The sequence below is a fragment of the Malurus melanocephalus genome, unplaced genomic scaffold (genome assembly GCF_030028575.1).
Source record: "Malurus melanocephalus ecotype Western Australia unplaced genomic scaffold, MMel_1.1 scaffold_24, whole genome shotgun sequence".
In the NCBI taxonomy this organism is placed as follows: domain Eukaryota; kingdom Metazoa; phylum Chordata; class Aves; order Passeriformes; family Maluridae; genus Malurus; species Malurus melanocephalus.
The window spans coordinates 761,808-781,094 of NW_026623256.1; the positions used below are offsets into that span (position 1 = coordinate 761,808).

Here is a 19,287-nt window from a genome sequence, read left to right on the forward strand (position 1 = left end):
ATTATTTAGATTTAAAATTTTTAAATAATCAGGGATTTTCTGACAGAGGGCACACACCTATAAATTTCAATGTTCCTGGTCCTTTGTCTAGACATTTTCACGGCGCTTGCCTCGCCTGCCACAATGATATCATTTTTTTCAGTGACAACACCAGTGCAGACACATCCTAAGCCCTCTCCATACTTCGGGGAGGAAATGAAGTAAGTCTTTCGTGTTGCAGGAGCGTAACAAAAGCTGGCATCAGCATAGCTGCCATGCCTGGACCTAATRCCGAGGGAATTGTTGCCGATGCAGAGCAGGAGATCCGTGGTCTCCATGCCGTATCTCAGGCTGAGGGAAGGCTGGCTGGACAGTTTGATGGTTTTCAGCGCTTCCTCGAACATGTCATTGCATTCTGAATTGCACAGAATCATTGTGTTCCTTTTCCGGGCTTCCACGAGAAAAGAGGGGCTGATGAGTACCAGTCTCACTTGCTTGAGGAGCTCGACAAGATGCTCTGAACGGGACTTTCTGCTGTGCTTGACCCATCTAATGACCAGATCCAGAATGCTCTCCTCCCTGGAAATATTCAGATCATCTGATTTGATGAGAGTCATCAGCTGCTGGAATTCAATCTCCAGTATTTCTTCCTGCAAGCTGACCTCAGCAAAATGCTGGTACAAGTATTTCCTCGCTTGGTCGCACAAATCTTCCGCCCCGATGTGGTTTGCAAAGTAGTAGATGCCCAGGCAGTTGGAAGCATCCATGTGGTCCATCATGTACTTCTGGCACATGTCGCAGACCTCGTCCATCTGCATGAAGTAGGCGGCGAGGGCGACATCCTGCACGTTGTGTGCAGCGAGGGGCAGCTCAGAGCTGTACATGTAGTGCAGGAGCACGGCCACGCTCTGCGCCGACACATCGCGCAAAACCACCTCCCTCTGCGAGCACTCGGCCAGGCCRCACGTGAACATGGCCCTGAAATAGGCGCTGAAAGCGGCCAGCACCACTTTATGGCAGGGGAATCTCTCCCCTTCAGCAACCAGCACCACRTCGATGATCTCTGTGTGTTCTTTCATCCTCTTCACCTGCTCCAGTAAAGTCAGGCTGTGGCGCTGCTTYCTCCTCTCCTCGGCCTTGCGATCCATGGTTGAGCTCCAAAGCTCCTTTCTTTAAATATCCTCAGAACTCGAGGTCTTCATTGGGAATGTTTCTAGAAATAGAAGCGTAACATTGTCCAAAAATCAATCGGGCAAATTGATATTGCTGTAAGTATCTAAAGTTAATCATCTGTGGCTGTGATATAAATCTGTAGTGCATAAAAATTACAGTGACATGTCAGGTTCAAGGCCCCCAAGACAAAATATAAGAAAAATCAACACTTCAAAYGACCTTCAGTATTCAGTACCTATCCCCAGGTTTTGTGATTATTTAACAACAATTACAGATTTCCCTTCAAAGCAGCGTTTTTCAGCTGCCTTCTCCCTCCTTTCCCTGATCAGAGCCTATAAAAATTGAGCTGAGAGAGTCRAGAGAGTGTTGTGGGCAGAGACAGCTTTTACCCTCAAAGACTGGTAGTGAGGTGGCAGGAAGCAACTTTGTCCAACTGGCCAGATTCTTTACTCTCTCACACCAAAACACAGGYCCCTGGTTCCTACAGAGCTGCTGTTGGTTTCCTCTGGGATAAGTAAAGGATAAATAAATCAAGGCCAGCCTTTGAGCTGTCCTCCCTCTACTCAGTGGGATGTTTATGTGCAGCAGATTCACAGTTTTGGTTCCATGCATGGTAAGCTCAAAGGAGATTTTTAATTAAATTGTAATTATTCACATACTCCCTCCAGTTTTATTTATGGGGGGAAAAAAGGAACTTCATAGTCTCATTTCTGTTTGGCTTTTGGTTTGGGTTTTTTTTTTTGTTTTGGGTTTTTTTTGAAGGYGGATGTCTTTCAGATCAGGAAGCTGCAGAATGTGAGGTACAGATGTCGAATTTCAGTGGGAGAGTGACATTTACCATCACTTGAGGGATACCAGTCCTTACCACAGTTTTTGGCTGTAATATGGTAATGAGAGAGTTCTGTTTTAGAAATGCATTAAGGGCTCGTGTCATGAATCACCAGCACATGAAAATGTCCTAAAGCTGTGGTAAAACCATGTTTGAAACATATTGTAAACATGCTACAAAGTGCTTAATGAGACTGTTGAAATGAGTAACATTCCTCATCTTAAATATTTGCAGGATCAAGGGCTTGTATGGCAGATTGAATTGGTTTTCTCAAATCCTGTCAGCACAAAGAGAAGTCTTAGTTTCATTAAAGMAACGTGCATCAGCATAAAAAATGAGCATATGAAATTCTTTGAAATTGCTCTAAACGCATTTTTACAAACAGTCCAGATTTTTCTACAGATTTAGATAGATAGATTTTTAAAAACATTGTCGTTATTTCCCAGGTGGAAAGGAAATATTCAGCTGGATCACCAAACTCAAACCTTCTATTTTAGCTGTTCAGTTGTTTTTGGAACTAGTCATCATTCTCCAAATTAGGTAGATTCCTCACTTTGAGTGCTAAATTAAAAGCCAAGCATGCTTGCAGATTGGCATTTCCTTGATTTTTATCAATTCTTTCTATATCAGAAATATGGAACAAGAAGCAACAAATCTGAGAAATGAAACTGGGTTATTACCAGATTTTAAAAATGGGTTTGGAAGACTAAACATTGTCTGGATGTGGGCCAAGCTCTGAGCTCTTCTTTATGGTACTTTTGAAATTYAATCAAAACAGTAAGTTTAGTATAAAAAAATACAGAGATGGTATTTCAAAATCTAGATTTATTTGGTTTTTGCTGTCTTCTTGAAATTAAATATTTCATTTGAGAAAACATAGGTCTKAATTCTGTATCAACCACCTCTGGGGCAGTCTTTACAGTCAGCAGAAGCCTTTCATGAGATAAGAAACATAATTTTTTTTCCTACATGGTAATTAGACGGACAGTTAATTGTTTTCCCTTTGTGCTATTTTATCACCTTGCAATAGTTGATCTCCACTGCATTTTGATAAAGGAACATCCCTGTATCTCAGAGATCATGTTTACCATCTCACAGACCATAAGCACAGGCATCTTAAAGAAGATGAGCTGTAGTGTCTTGATCCAGACTGCTCATCTCCAACTGTATGGAAATGTTAGTAAGCACCAACAAACCCCAATCCTGTTTCACAATCTGACTAATCAGGACTTGTCCTCCAAAATKATCAACTTCTCTCCTTTCTCTTTTGTGATGTCAGAACTTCAYGCATCCCTCTGCTTTTCTATAATGGTCAAAATGTGCATTTTTAATGTAAGGAACAAGTGAGATGATTAATCACCATCATTTTTTTCCCCATGCTTTTGTGCAGATCAGGAAGAAGCTGTGTGTGGAACTGACTTATGATTTCATTTCCTTTGCTGGTCACCTTTAAGTTTTCTTTCGCTGTTAATTTCAATTTCTTAAGAGCAACACTTTGCCTGTGATTACACTGCTCATCAGATTTGTGAATTTTGAAGTGTTCATACCAGTGATTAGCATATCAGGCACACGGGCAGAATGCAGCTCATGCCATTCATGTACTGCTGGAGGTGTTATGAAACGATGGGTGAGTCCCACACCCACTGCCCAGGCAGTGAAGGGCAGTGCCCATCTGCACCCAGGGGGTCTCCAGAGCTGCTGGTTCTGCTGTGGAGCAGCAGCAGGACCATCCACAGCCTGGGAGCAGGAGATGGGGTGGCCCCGCTCCTCCTGGAGCTGGTCCATCCCAACCATCACCTGATCCTGTGCAGTCTGCACCTTGCAGGATCACTGCAACCCTCCAGGCTGCCTGCACCCACCCCTCTGAGCTCTGCAGAGCAGTGCTGCTTCCCCAGAGCTGCAGGAAGAGCGTGGTTACCTCACACTTCCAAGAAGACAATATTCACCTTTCCTTGCCAGAACACACCCTCTTCATCTCTGTGCTTTGACAGCACTGCGAGCTCCTGCGAGCTGCACTCAATTGTGCTGTTRACTCGGATGAGAATCTACTTTCTCCATCCTACAGCTCAGGAAACTGAAGTTAAAAGGTTAAAAAGAAAACAGGATTAAAACCCAGGGGTGAAATGCTTTCATTAACTTCAGAAATTCATCCCTGTGCTTTAGTTGCACACTTGTCACTTCCCTCCTGGCTTTTAGCAGTGGTTAGGTGAGGTCATTGGAAGGATATTAATATTCTCCTTTATATCACTGGTAAGACTATTAAAGGGTAATAATGAAACAGTTCTGGTTTGCTTTCCCTCTGGGTTACAGAGGGAAAAAGATGGTACGTTGATATTAAAAGAGAGGGTAAGTGTGATACAAATATAATTTGCAGCAAGACACTGCTCTGAGATTGTGTCAGAGGCTGGGTTGTCATTATAAAACTTCCAGTGCAAGGTCCAAATCCTTTGTAATGTCACCAGGAGCTGAAATCAGAGTTAATCCCTTATTAAGAATTTTGGGACATTCTTTTTTTTTTCTATTGTGAGAAATGGATTCAGGTGCAAACCTTCATTGAATGTTACTTTATTTCAGAGCCAGGCTATTAATATTCKTCCAGTTCTGGCTGCTACTTTAATTTTTGTATCAACCATTTAGTTAGTCTAATTTCACTTTTTCTTTTTTGCCWTTGTGCCATGAACCTTATGAAGAGCCATATATAATGCCATGCAGGAGCTCCAGCATACGCTTTGCAAGGCAGTAGTGTGCTGCWTGAGCAGTTTAAAACATAAATAAGCACACTGCTGTGAGCTCAGCTCTCCAGCTTTTATGAGGCTATCAAACTATAAATAAATGCTGTCCTCAATTCTCAGTTACACTGCAGCCTCTTTGAACTGCCCCAGCGCAAAGGGACTGTAAASCAGATGGAAGCATCTCACCAGGAATTTTCCCCAACCTCTGGGGGAAAAAAAAAAGCTACCTTGTAATTAGAGACATTATTTTGTCTGTATTTCTGTCTGGGACATAGGTTTTTCTTGTCTTTTCCCAAGGAATCTCCTCTTTCCATGCCGTGGTGGGAGGGTGGGAGCTGCAGGACCTGGCTCAGCAGAGGTCACAGCACCCAGCGTGGGGGGCACCTCCCGCATCCTCCTCTTCCTCCTCTGCTTTATTTTTTCTTTTTCTTTGCCTTAATGAGGCTGCCCTGCCTTCAGCCTGCCTCCCTTCAGGTGCTGAAAGGATCAGAGTTCAATCACATCAAAGAACCAGTGCCTCTGCCTATGAATTATTTGTGGTTCCTTTGTTATCAGTAAGCTGAGAAGCAAATCTGTTAATTGTATGCATTATGACATTTGGCTGACAGCCACAATGAGGCAGAAATCAGCACCCAGATGATAATAATGTTATAATCCCAGGGTTTAATTATGAAGGCTGTGCTGGCATTTAAGATCAAGATTTTAAACCGTGCAAAAAATCCCACAGTGCTCGAAAAGGCAAATAATAATGCTAATCTTGATACAAGGAAAAGGTATAATAAGATATATAAAGGAAGCTTCCAATGAATTATAGATGTTCCTGTATCTATAGGATAATAGGAATCATTCTCAATTCTGACACCTGGAAAGATGCCAGAAGAAATTATTAGGTGATTGAATTATAAGGATTTAGAGGGTAACAAGGTGATAAAAGCAGTTATAGCACCTATTTATCATGAACAAATTGTGTCAATCCAATTTAATTTTCTTCATTTTTTCAGGGATAACAGGGGATAAATTAGATACTTTGTCTTAAGCTACTGATATGGTCCTATGTGATATCACTGCAGACAAATTGTGATGAAATCCACAGATTAAATCAACATCAGTTAGGTGCTCAAATGGCTCAAAAAGCAGATTCRGAGAATAGTTATTGGTGGTCAGACTGGGAAGCATCTCTAGTCGGAGATCTGTGCTGAAAAGGTCACTCACACTTCCAGGGAACACTTTCTTACTTTGTTCCAGATATGATTTCTTGAATTAATTTAATCCATTCTGTCCAGATAAAATATATRGACTTGTGGCAGAACATTAAGTGGGAGATCAACCAATCCTTTTTAGGAAATTTATGTTCATATGGGCATACAGGTAAGTGTCACTAGAAGATGGTTCTCTGTGACAATTATACATTTAGTGCTTGGACGTGTTTCACTGTTGCTACCAGCAGCAAGGGTACTTTTCTGGAAGGTTTCCAAATTCAGTCAATTGTCAGTTACTTAGAGAATTAGGATTTTCAGGCTTTCAAAGGCATCTAATTAAGTTAAAAGCCCAACTCTTGCTTCAGCTCACTCTGCAATGTTGAAACAGAARTGTTTGCATCACTTTTAAAGGTAAAACTTCAGCCTTAAATAGCTTAGGGACTGTTAAAATGTTTGCCAGATGATGGGATCACCTTCTACCAAAGTCATAGAAAGAACTYTGCTTGCTCAGCCCTCTCGATCTGCCAGGATCAGCCCCACACAGGCACAGTTCAGGTGATCTGAACTGATTTATTCCTGCCAGAGAAGGAGGTTTTGAAATTATGAACACTGTCAGTCAAATTTTGTCATTGGCCCWTATAAGATACAGTCTAACMACCTTTCTGAGAGAGATTTYAACTCTTTTCCACCCCTGTGGCACMTKRTTTATTGTCACATGTCACCTGAGTGAAGGGAGTGAAGGCACTCTGAGGTGTCTCTATACCCGAGCAGGGACCACCTCCTGCTGGGATATTTTGCTAGGCAGGCTGCTGGGAGCTTTCCGAGCTGGTGACAATCTGCAARTGGTGCAAAAGGAGGCTCTCAGTGCAGAAGAACAGGCTGCTGCTCTGCAAACTGCTCCTGCAGACACAGGCAGCTGTGACAGTGCTGAGTKCCCCTGTGTGCAKCCCTGCATCCCTGCAGCTCCAAGCATCCTGCTCCAGCACAGCCTGCAGTCATCTCCACTCTGGCTGCTACAGAGGCAGACTGGCCTTTCAGGAGAAGCTTCATTTTCCTTCTCATTTCATTGCTCTTAATTTAAAATAAAAATAAAATGGTGCTCAACAAGGTTCTCTGGGCTAGGAGAAACTTGGTACCTACAGGGAGATTTTTGAGCAGTCTGCAAAGCTTCAGAAACTGTGTTTGGGAGCATGATTGACCATTGGAGACCTGAAGATGCTTTGATCAGTTTTCAAAGCCTTTGGSTAGTTTATGATTCTGGGAAGATTTGACAGTTTGAGCTCCGTTTACTGCCAAGACAGAGGCCGAGATGTGGGGCTGGATTAATATTGATTCTATCTCAGCAAATACCAGGAATATTTTTTTTCTTTAAACTGTTATAGATTCATGAAAAAAATCAAAGCAGCTGGAAATGAAAGATCCTATGGGCCATCTTTTCGAATGTGCCTTCACCTGACTTAATCTTACTCTGGTTCAAAGCTCAGTGAAGTCAGTCAAAAGAATCCTACAATATAAGTAAAAAATTTATTCAGCTCTGTTAACAAACAAATCCCAATTTGAGCCAATTATGTGCATTAATTGCATAAAAATAGAAGCTAAAGATAGACATGCAGAGCCCAGTTCCTTTACAGTTCACATATGCAGATCATTTTTCTTACATATAAAAACCGACTGAAATGGCAAAGTGCTCATTCACAGAAGGAGGATGCACAAGTTTTTTACAATGACAGATGCCAGCAGAAGGAAAATGTATTTCTAAAATGCATTTCAGTGGCTCTTTAAGCAGCCTGACTAGGGCCTTAGGGGTTTCTCTTTTTGCATTTCTCTARATATACTGGCAGATATAGGAAAGGCTCCCTTTCTGGAACAATTATATCATCCAATGTGAATGGACACAAACTGTATCACAATTAAAAGAAACATAATTTAGTAACTCTGTGCAAACTAGGYTCTTTGCATTTTTACAACAGAAAAGATTGTGAACCCAAATTGCTAATATTTACACAACTCTGGAGCATGCATTTCTCTGATGAGTAAATGCTAGTGCATAAAAACTTTAATAGCCCTGTCACTCAGCAGTGAAATTAGAATAAAGTACAAATTGTAAACCCTTATAACTTGATGCCAGCATTTCATTAGCTACACATTTGAATCCAAACTTACCATTAAATTKCTCCAGCTTCAATTTCAATGGCTACCAAGCAAATATCTGGGTATGTCCATATCCACAGGAAGGAAAATTCAGAGCAGCCCATRGCAACAACACAACACCACCAGCAAAATGGCCCCTGCACTGACACACACATTCAACACCTYCTAAATCTGCAATTCCCTCATACTGAAAATGTTCATCCCTTTGATGGCTGGGATCAGTCCCGGCACATATATGTACCGTGACGGAGGAAGCAAGAGTTTCTCTGAGATTTCTGTTTGGAACCAAGTCCTGATGTTTGCAGGTTTGTGGAGTATTCAAATCTGCCCACCATGCACAGACCTCAGGCACTGAAATTTCTGCACCTACAGGGCTGATCCTATTTCCACACWGCTGACAAACCCCACAGAGCTGCCAACAGATCCCAGGTTTGGTGGTTCCTGTCCTAACTTTGTAATTATTCTCTTACAATTCCTTTATGAACTGGACAGCAGGCGCTGTAAGGAACGGAGAGGGCTCAGTTTTGGCACCAGCAGTGGCTCCTACAGCTCCTGCCCCTGTTGCTGCCCTGCAGCTGGCCCTTCATCTCCGTGTTTATGCTCCCTCTGCGGTACCTTTAAGGGTTCCCCAAAATAAACGTTCAGCTATCCCTGCCCACAAGTTTCCCATGCACTCAGAAACTCAAAGCAAGCTCAGCCCTGGCAATTCCACACTGCCCATCCATCCCAACACTGAACACCCTTCCCTTTCCTGTTCCCAGTGGGATGGGATTTAACTGTACCTTTCCGACGCAGGGAGCAGCAAGTGCCTGTGAGAGGGGGTGGAGAGGGAAGCAGAGCTCTCCCAGAGCAGCACAGAGCTCCTGGCRAGCACTGAGGTGCCAGGGCTATAAATAACCAGCTCTGGGCTCCTGGCTGGCACGAGGAGCTGCTCTAATATCAGCCACAGGGGCACATTGGGACGCAGCCCAGTGGCACCGGCGCTGTTCTCCTTCCCCCCGTGCCTGTGCTGCCTGCCAGGCTCTGTGCTGGGGAGCAGCACGCCCTTTTGGGGTGCTTRGTGGCCACTTCAGCAATGAGGGCCCCACAGCCCTCGCACAGAAGTGGGCACAGCTGTTCCTGGGTAGCCAGAACAGTTCCAGCTCAGGTGATGCTCAGGCTGGCACCTTCTGAGTCCTGGGTACCAAACTCCAGCAGATGCTGCTGCCTGCTGACCCCATCCAGGTCATTCCCAAAACCAAGGCCATTGTCTCCATAGCTGATGGAAATTCTCCCAAACTGATTCTCCTGTCCTTTTGCGAGATCACCAAGAGCTGAAGCTGTTACACAAAAGAAGGATTGCTGACCAAATTGAAGTGTTATCTGTATGTTTTAAGGCCTGACTATCTTCATGTTTGTGCTGGTGTAGATCAGAAACAGATGCATTAAATTGGTTCAGAACAGGAGGGCTGCACTGATGTACATCTTGTACTCTGAAAATTAAAGGGGGGCAGAGAGGGCCATAATGCACTATTTTTATTTCCATATGTATAAGCAAAGATGGAAAAAAGATTAAGCAAAATTTAGGGTTATAAAATTGATTAATGTTGAGCCAACACTTTTAGTTGAGGAAGACATTAAGGGGTTTTCAGAGTGTTCTGTTTTAAATGGCATTAATTTATTTATTCACTCTACTAATTGGTTGATTGATTGTAATAGCTTCTGAGAAAATTGAAAATGAAATGTATTTCCTTATCTAGATTTTTAGTCTGATGATTTTATTACACAGTTTTTCTAAAAGCCAGGGAGGAAGTGTGCAGAAACGTTCAACTGCTAATAGCAATTTGTTGGATTTAGAGCAAAAATTAAAGTACATAATTTAAAGAGAATATTTCTTACAATTTGTGAACAGAACTAGGGGAAATATCAGTGATTAAAGTTTATTCAAGTCAGAGAATTCGATAGATCAGATTATAAAGATATATGTTGTCTAAACTCCCACATTGTTATTAAAAGTTCAACTTTATCTCAGAAATAAAAATACCCAATCTGTTACCACAACTCTCACAGAAGCCAAGATAGAATGGTGCACTGATGAAATGCCACAGCTGTGATAAAAATGGACCATATCCCCTAAATTGCCTTGTTCTCCCCTAACTTGGAACAATTTATAGTACAGTGCTGCTTAAGAATGGAGCATTTATGTAGTTAATTTTATTTATATGAAACTAGTCCACTGCCATAAAAAATAATCATGTTTCCTTTATGGGTGTGTTTCTTCTGGTAATTTCTATAATGAGCCCGTTTCACAGAAACAGGAACACTTTTAAGGCAAATTTCTCTTTATTGCTCACGAAATTCTGAGTATTTCTCTTGTTCTTCATGAGTTAACTGGGACACCCCATCATGCAGTGGGGCAACCCCCAGGCAGCTCTCAGCAGCACTTCATGATGTCACAAATGGAGGGTGTGCCCCCCAAATTTCTGCTGGCATTAAAAGCTTTTTCTGCTGTAAGCCGAGCCTGTTTTCACCTTCATCACRTAATTAAGTCATAATCCTTTCATTCTGATATCATCATCTGTTGTCATGGTGATTTTTATTATAAAAATGAATWGCTGGGATGTGGGCGAAGACAAGTTTTTCCTGAACTTTGTTAAGTTAATGCCAAAGGGAAGAGTGTCTGTGATAATTCAACAAAMGTGTGAACTTTTAGCACAGTGCATTTTAAAACAACGAGGAGTAGGCATCAGAGACAGAAAAGGCACGTTTGATGCAAATATGTCAATGTTTAGGAAATATGTGTTGAATGTAATGTTTTAGAACAATGTCTGTATGACACCAGTCATGCAGTACATTGTGGTGCAGCATGAGCAAAGACATTGCTTTCTAAATCTCAGTTGTTAGTGATTCACTTATTGGAAAAATAGCCCTTTATTTAGGAGAAAGTCTGACCACTTTCCAAGAGTTTGTTTATCACAGTCCAGACTTTGGGAGCAGCTACACAACATCCACACTTCACCCAAAATCAGGACACCTTTTCTGGTGGCTGGGTGCACACAAAGTGCCCACAGGTGAAGTTTTGCTGTGGTTTGCCATGAGCAGGACCCTGAGCCACAGTCAGGTCTGGCTGATCTTCAGAGGAGACCTCCATCAGCTCAGTTAAACACTGGCTGGCATCAGGATTGGTTTTTCTTTGCTGCCACTGAAATATCAAAAACGAGGTGCTGAGCTGAACTCGTGTCCTCTGTCACTCCTGCCATGGTTCAGAGCAGAACCTCATTCTGCTCTTCTGTTTGTTATCAGAACCAGTGATGATGTTTTGGTTAYCATTTCTGTATAAACAGTGCCAGTGTGGATACTCAGGGAGAAAAAAATGAGAAATACAGACATTTCAAGTTTAATTGGATTGTCTGTTCTCTTGTGACAGTCCAATACAATACCGATTTGGGTTTTTTTCCTTGGGGTTGGTGTTGACCTTTAGAGCAGACCAAGGGCAATCAGGATCTCTCCTGTGACCACAGGTCCGGRAGGCAGCACCCTGCAGCCCCTCTGAATTGAAATCTCTTTCTGGCTCTGTCAACTGATTCCCAGGTTGCCTGACAGATAATGTGGCATGCCAGCCACCCGCTGCTTTTCCATTTAAATAAATGAGAAAGTTGTGGTTAAATTAACACTCCAGCAGAGGTAATAAGGACCAACTCAGCAGCTGCCATGATGTATGCAAATTGCAGTTTCACACATTAGGAGCTAGATGTTGCTTAATTTGTAGGTCTTTCTGTCTTTTAAATGAAAGAGCCTCCATCAAGTTCAGGCAATCTTAAAACAAAAGGCAAAAGAAACCCCCCAGAGTCAACCACTCACCAGGGCTTCTTACTGCACCTACAGTTTTGCTTCTGGGTTTTCCCCTCCTGAGCMGCAATAAACAATTATTACTGAGTTACACTGCACTGCTGGGTGCTTTTAGGCAAAATATCTGCTGATTTCCAAAGAACAGACAGCCTGATTAAGGAGGTACTGCCGGCCCTTTGGTATAAACAGAAACCTCATTTAATTTGCAGTGGTGCCACAATTCAGAGGCTCAACATCCATCAGGGCTTTTTCCTCTGGAAAGGAAACTGTAACAGAGCAAAAAAAAAGAGTTGTGATAGCTGCCGGTTAATCAGACAGGAGGAACAGGCTGATAGGAGAGCACTCTTTCTCCTTTTAGATCAGTAGAGAGGGGAATGGAGATGCAAAGAAGCATTTAACTGGWTGGGGTTTTGGAAAGGTTGGTCTGTACATTAATTTTAATGCTCCTTAATCTCTCTAAGAAAATTASGGATGTAACTGTGTTAGAGTCAAAAGATTTCTAAATGGACATCGAGCTCTAAATTCAGTAAGGAAAGTGCATCCTCAGAACAGCAGAACTTGGGGCTATTATGGCCACAGAAAATAGGAATAATTAATGTTCTTCAGTGTGTGCTCTGTGAGAAGAAGCAAAATATTAAAACATTCTGAATCAAATTTTAGCTGGCTCAGAAATGCTGCAGCCACTGGATATAAGGCTAAAAAAATACTTGAAACTCACAATTTGTCCAGGTTTTAATCAGAAAGGCAGATATTTCATTCTAAAACAAATCCCATCCACATTATATAGGGATTTGCCTATCTTTTTTGCTTTTCTGACTTATATGGTCCGATCTCGAAAGTAATTGCTTTGAATGCCTTTGGAGGAGATGCTCCTTCCTCTGCTCTGGTCACCAGCACCCCCTGCTCTGTTCCTGACGGGCAATAACTGTGAGACACAGCTGCTCCCATCATGAGGCATTTGTCCCTGCAGTGGTGTGGAGATGATGCTGGTTCATGTCCAGTCCTGAGCGCTGAGCTGGAGGAGGTTCCTCTCTCCCATTCCCACSCTGTCCCAAAGGTGACTGGGGTTTGAAATGTGGTGCTGGAGCTCCAAGACATGATGGAACTCTGTAGCAGAGATCCACAGACAGCCAGAACTGTCAGCCCAGCCCTGGGTGTCGAGGTGACTGGGGACAGATGGCCACAGCAGGATGACCACACAGGGAAGGAATGACCACCAGCAGGACCTGACCCCCCAGCCCTCAGGGAATGGGGCACATCCTGGAGGATGGGCACCAGACATCCTCCTTCACACCATTATCTGAGTCACCAGGCTGCAGACCTGTGAGTTCACCTCTGAGGGATATCATGAATTAGGAGGTAAAAGCATGGAAAGATCTGTAATATCACCATAATATCACCACCCTTTTAACTGCCCACCTGCAGCGGATTTTGCTTAAACCTTGCAGCTGAGCATAATGGTTTGTCCTAGAGCAGTATGAAAAATAAACAGGAATTAGGATCTTTAAAAAAAAAATTAAAATTTCTTCTACTTCTGTTCAGAAAAAAAAAGAAGGATGAAGAAATGTAGCATCTTCCAAGYTACATCCCATGTGGCAACCTTCCAAACCTCTTCCCATATGTTCCTAAGTGTTGAAAGCACAAATGTTCCCTATCTTGCTGCCAAATTCTCTGCCTCAATCCAAACGGCTCTTACAATACAGTTGGGTATTGTCTAGTGAAAAAAATCCCCTCAGATAGATTGATAATTAAAAATATATTTGATCATCAGATAGCTATGAATGGCTAAGGGGTGCTGTGCTGAATGAATCATTCATGCTCACATATTTCARAGCAGAAGGATATCTTTCTGATCCTAATGGAGTTGCCCCAGAAATCCTTAATTGTTACAGAACATATTGCTGAAGAGATTTGAGACTGGGCGCAGAGGAGGAGGCAGATGAGCCACGGCAGAGCTGCACTGGCGGGTGCAGTCTGGGGAGYGTGTCTGGGCTGGCTGCAGAGGGAGGATTTGGGCTCTGGCAGACATCAATGGATTGGGTTCAACCCTGTCTCGTTTCAGACTGAGCCCCRCAAAGCTCAAGGCCAGGAATTTGTCCTGGTTTTCAACCAAGGTGTAGCTGCTGCTGTAACCCCATCCCTGCGGGTGCTGGGTCTCGGGATGGGGCTGAGGCCACATGTGTTTGTCAGGGCATCCCATACACATTTCACAGCGCAGGAGGGAGGGAGAGACTCTCCAGCTCAGGTGCCGAATGCTGCAGCCTCCCCTCTGCTGTCCCCTTCCTCAAACCCTCCCCAGGTCAGGGAATGGTGGAGCTCCATGTGGATATCTCCACCCAGGAGCTGAGTCCCTGACTCCACAGMACAAACAAAACCACAGATACCTGTGCTACCTGAGAGTCAGCGATTGTAGCCAAGGTACAATGGAAAACTTGAGTTGGGGGGAACAGGATGAGGGCTGGGAGTGAAATCTCAGATACTACAACCTTTGATTATTAACAGTTATTAACAGTAATATTACTGTTATTAACAGTGCATGCTGCTAATTTACAATAAGATCAAGTGAAGGTATTAATGGCTTTAGGGATTGAAGACATCCATCTTTAAAGCATGTGAGGCTCTGGTAACAATCCTGAGATACAGCACTGTCATCTTGTATAGGAACTATTTTGGGATGCTTTGTCCCCTTTTTCACTGCAATGCTTCTCATTTGACTTCTCCTGTCCATGTGTCCCTGGGTTAATTACCACATGCWTTAATTCAGCCTAGGAGGAAAGCCAGTGAGTGTTTTCCTGCACTAGAAGGTATAAAGTAATTGTAGCAGGCACTGTAAAAATTAAATAACTGAGAGGGAACAATTATGAACCAGATGCMAACAGTAATGAGTGTGGTGCTTAGCACAGAATAGGTCACGTGTGATTTTATGGTATTAGGGCACAACACTGAGCACAACTGGGACTTAATTCTGTTGGTCACTTGGTGCTGGCACAGCAAAAGAACCCTCCCAGCAGTGAGCAGTGTGTTTGGGATAAGGTTTCTGCAAGACATTAAGATCCTGCTAACATCTATAGCAGGATGGCAGAGAATCTGCTACAGTTCTGTTGCTTTTCCACAGCACAATGCTTATTTTTTCTGCAATGTGCATTTCACACTGGGGATATTCTTTATTTTCTACTATTCCTATTCCTGCTTTGCATCAATGAGAGCAGGATCAGGCCTCCAGCTAAATAACTAATGCAGCTGTTTTGCTGAACCAGCTTCCTGGCTGGGAAATGAATCCAGTCAGCTGTGGATAACAAACCCCAGTAATAGAGATTTCAAAGATTTCATACATTAATTTCTTTCTCCTCAATATTTGAAGAGTTACTTTTCTTACAAAATCTGTTAGGCAGATGTTAGGAAGTAATTACTGAACATGAATCAGAAAGAAAATGCATATCTTACATTGAATATGAGTGGACTGAGTAAAGAAACTGATGATAGATGAAAAAAATAGATAAAATATATCTGAGTGAAATATGCCAGAATTTGCCTCGGGATTATAAGGAAGAAGGAGCACAAGGCAAGCTCCTCTCATGAGCCATGTGTTCATTGTCTTTGCAAAACAAGCAGCCTTTTTTATCAACAGTGGAACCATACTCACCATTCACTGAGTGAATGCTCCCTCCTGGCTGGGCAGGGAGCATTTCCATCAACACCTAACATTTAACTGATTTTCAGGCAMTTGTGTCCAATGTGGTGGACAGAGCTCCAATCCCACAAAACTAAAACACTCTAAAGTATCCCAAAGTATCCTTAGATCATGGAGAACACAGATACGACTGATAGGACTGATCATTTCGGTTAAACTCTTGTCTCCATGTACATATATATTGTAATTTTTATGTGGAAATACAATCTTCAARTGATGGTGTCAGGAGTAACAGGATAGAAAGCAAAATTGTATGAAAAATGTTGCCCTGAAGAGTAGGGAAAATGTTGAAGAATGCAATTGTCCAGGCTGTGGTTTCATCCAGGACACAATATCCCATGTATTTACAAGCCTAGGCAGTCTTCAATGGCTGAAAAAGTTRCATCTTTCACTGTACACAGGTCTTTGATGGATACATTCTGAGATGAGATGGGAGTTAGTAATGAYATAATTGGGTAAACAAAATCAGGAGCATTAAGAATGGATTCTGCCCTCAGCCTTCCTCCAGAACTGAGCCTGACTTTTCTCTGCCCTRATTTCTCCTGAGGAAAACAAAAAAATCATTCTTCCTTTCTGAAGTACTTGAAAATATCAGGTTTAACGTACTATGTTAGAGTTAAATGGAATACCTCCATAACTGATAATAAAAATACTGTGTGTCTTTTTTCCATCACTAGCAGYTAGTGCCCTTCAGAGATGGGGTTTCTGTAATCACCTTTATATCRCAGTGTGGCTGGAAAAACTGAGGCCTTAATTAAGGAAATTATTCACCTGTACCATGAAAGACGCCTTAAGATGCTTTTTAGGCACATAAAATAGACGTTCAGAGTGTGCTTATTGTTACACAAAAGTCAATTTCATTCAAAATATAAATTTTACATCAGTAACTACGGCCTTCTAAATTCCATCCCAGAGTCTATAACCTATAAACACCATAAACAGAAATGTTACAAAGGAAGCCTTTAAAATTACAAATCAGCCWGAATGTTTAATTTTTCAAGTCTAATTTACAATATAAAACCTAATTTTGAGAAATGCTATGAAAGCATCGGGGTTGGGTGCATTTTAGAGCAGMATTTGTCATAAAAAAGAGCTTGAACATTTGGGTTGCCAAGGCAGAAACAAGCACCACAGACTCATTTTACCCTTATGGGGATTCATCAAGGTTGTGCAGTGCAGCTGTTGTCTCAGTAAAAGAAAGTATCAGCCCCTGGCTGAAGGAAACAGAAACATAATTATGTTATGATGAGCTGGAAAACGTGCAAAGAGAAATTGGAATGCAAAGCGTGATAAATGATGCTTTGTCAATTGCAAAGCAGTGAGAGAGGCAGGAGGCACAAAAACAGCCCTTCTCCAGTCAATGCTTCCAGTTCAGCCACCAAAATAAAGCACCACCCTAACCATGGCAGGGCAGTGGTGGYTTTTGGCYGGAGGATTTRGCTCTGGWGCAATAAGGCTGGAYTAATAATAATAATAATAAGTGGATTATGCAGTCAGCCTTAGGAATAGAAATGAGAAAAAAATGGTCAGGTACTCCTCAAAACTGTGACCACAATTCCTGCTGGAGAAAATTTACAGTGCCATCTTATTCTGATTTTTATGCATATTAAAATTTAAAGGTTTTGACCTTTTCCTTCAGGTTGCCTTTGGATTATGTTTTCTGCCTCCAAACCCCTGTTTCTACCAAGGTGACCAACATTTTATGAACATTACTACAACCACATGCAAGGAAATGCCATTCTGTAAAAAACTYTTTAAGCTGTCTGCCCTCACATTGACAAGGGGAGGATTTCCTCTCAAGTGCTGTAGCAAAATGCTCATCCAGGTTATAAAGCTCTGAAGTTCATTCCAGTGATGTGAATAAATCCAGAGAGAAAACTGGACTAATTATAGACCAGTACAGGAAACTTTTATTTAGAAACTGCAGAGATAAAAAGGGATGAATGTCTAAAGGAAACCTTGAGATAAAGGGGGAAATATATTTAAAAGAAARAAAAAAAACAAACAAATCAATCCAGCTGAGGGGTTTTTGGTAGGGCTGCAATGCCCACAYGCAGAGCTGAGGCTGTGCCCTCTAGTGCCAGCCACAAGCAGAACTGAGCTGAGACACCACTGCTGACCCTGTGCACTTCCAGACCTCTCTAAAAACCTATTTATTCCCAAGGCAGAGCTATTCTCGAGCAAAAGGGCTGCTARAATAACTCCATCAACCTTCCTCCTATGGAAAAAATCTCTAGGGCAGAATTTCCACTCTCATTTTGAATTTCCTGTCTTTGGACGATGCCTTCTATTTCAGACTAAGAATGTCTTAGAATCTGATATTAATAATCTTGTGGGGTTTTAAATTAAAAAACCAAAAAACCAAAAAAACAAAAAAACAAATGAGCCGCCCAACGAAATATGCATTGCTTCTGTAATTAAAAACAACCAGCTCTCAAATTAGCATCTATGTAGGATAGGTCATCTCCTCTACATCAGTTTAAAAGGCTGAAACTGATATTCAACTGATATATTGAAAACRTATTTTAAGAGTGTATTTTTTGCCCTGTCAAATAAGGAGCACAAGCAAGATCCTAATCACTCCAATCATACAGCTACTGTCTGCAAGTCACTGATTTGCAGAATTTTTATTACCTGCAAAAAATTAGGACAATTTTTATGACTAATTGTTTTCATTTACATGGTTAAATCACTTTATTATTTGACTGTAGTTTCCATCTAGGGGTATTATTAAACCACTTGTATCTTAACCTAATAATTTTATTCTTAGTGATCAGAGAAGGTGAGATTACTGATGGGCAACAAATCAGTGGAAGCTTGCAATTTCTGTCATACTCAGGTATTCCTGGTGATTACCCTTCAACCTTTCTCCATTTCACACTAATTTGTGAAGAGGTCCATGAGGCTGTAGAATTCTGCAGAACAATCTTGAGCCACTTGTAATTCCTCCTGGCATTGTTAAGATTAACCTGATCAATACAATATTTTCCTTTGGCATTTTCTTCCTCAATMTGGTTTTTGCCTGACACCAAGCTTCTTTTTTGGCTGCAAGACATTAAAATAGATACTTTACAGGAAAATGAGAACAGTTCATCCCAGCCCCCAACCCTGCCTCATTCCCATACATGTCTTATTCAGGAATACCAACAGGCAAGCAAAGGCAGATTACAGAAATAAGTAAAGGTGAATGACTGGATGCTGGCTAGGGATTAATGAAAAAAAAAGCCCAGCCAAAGAGAAGGGAAAATCCAAATTAATTACTTTAAACTGACAGCTTTAGTGGCATTGGCTTCTCTGCTTTTCACTTGATTTCAATTCTTCCTCTTCATGCTTCATTTCCCATCATTTCCCACGTGTTCTCTTGCTTGTGCTGTCTGTTGCTCTCTCCAGCTGCTCCCTGACTACTGTAACTTCCAGCATTTTTCTGGTTTTGCAGCAGATTGTTCCATAACCACATACTCCTTATATATTTTATTATTCTGTCCTCCTCTGATATTTTTTTCCTCCTCCTTGTGAGCACAAGTTCACTTCGTGTTCCTGGTGAGCAGCATCCCAAATGGTTTGGTACCCATGSCCTATCAAATCTACTTCTCAAACAAAAACACTCCTTTAAAATTTAGGAGCATGGTATTGTCAACAAGAGCAGAAGGATCTCATACAGTCTGTTTACCTTTGCATGCCAACAGGATGGGATCCATTAAACAT

The 19,287-nt window shown here is 41.9% G+C and overlaps 2 protein-coding genes across 3 annotated transcripts in view; one reads left to right on the forward strand and one right to left on the reverse strand.

The window, feature by feature from the left end:
* KBTBD12 (kelch repeat and BTB domain containing 12) overlaps window positions 1-1,129 on the reverse strand; it is a 25,523-nt gene extending 24,394 nt beyond the window's left edge. The window contains exon 1 of the mRNA XM_057390252.1: window positions 58-1,129. Within this exon, the coding sequence (XP_057246235.1) occupies window positions 58-1,127 (1,070 nt within the window). The 5' untranslated portion in view covers window positions 1,128-1,129. The remainder of the gene's footprint in view (window positions 1-57) is intronic.
* Window positions 1-19,287, forward strand: part of MGLL (monoglyceride lipase) — a 97,080-nt gene that overhangs the window by 13,169 nt on the left and 64,624 nt on the right. The gene's annotated exons all lie outside the window — the stretch shown is intronic.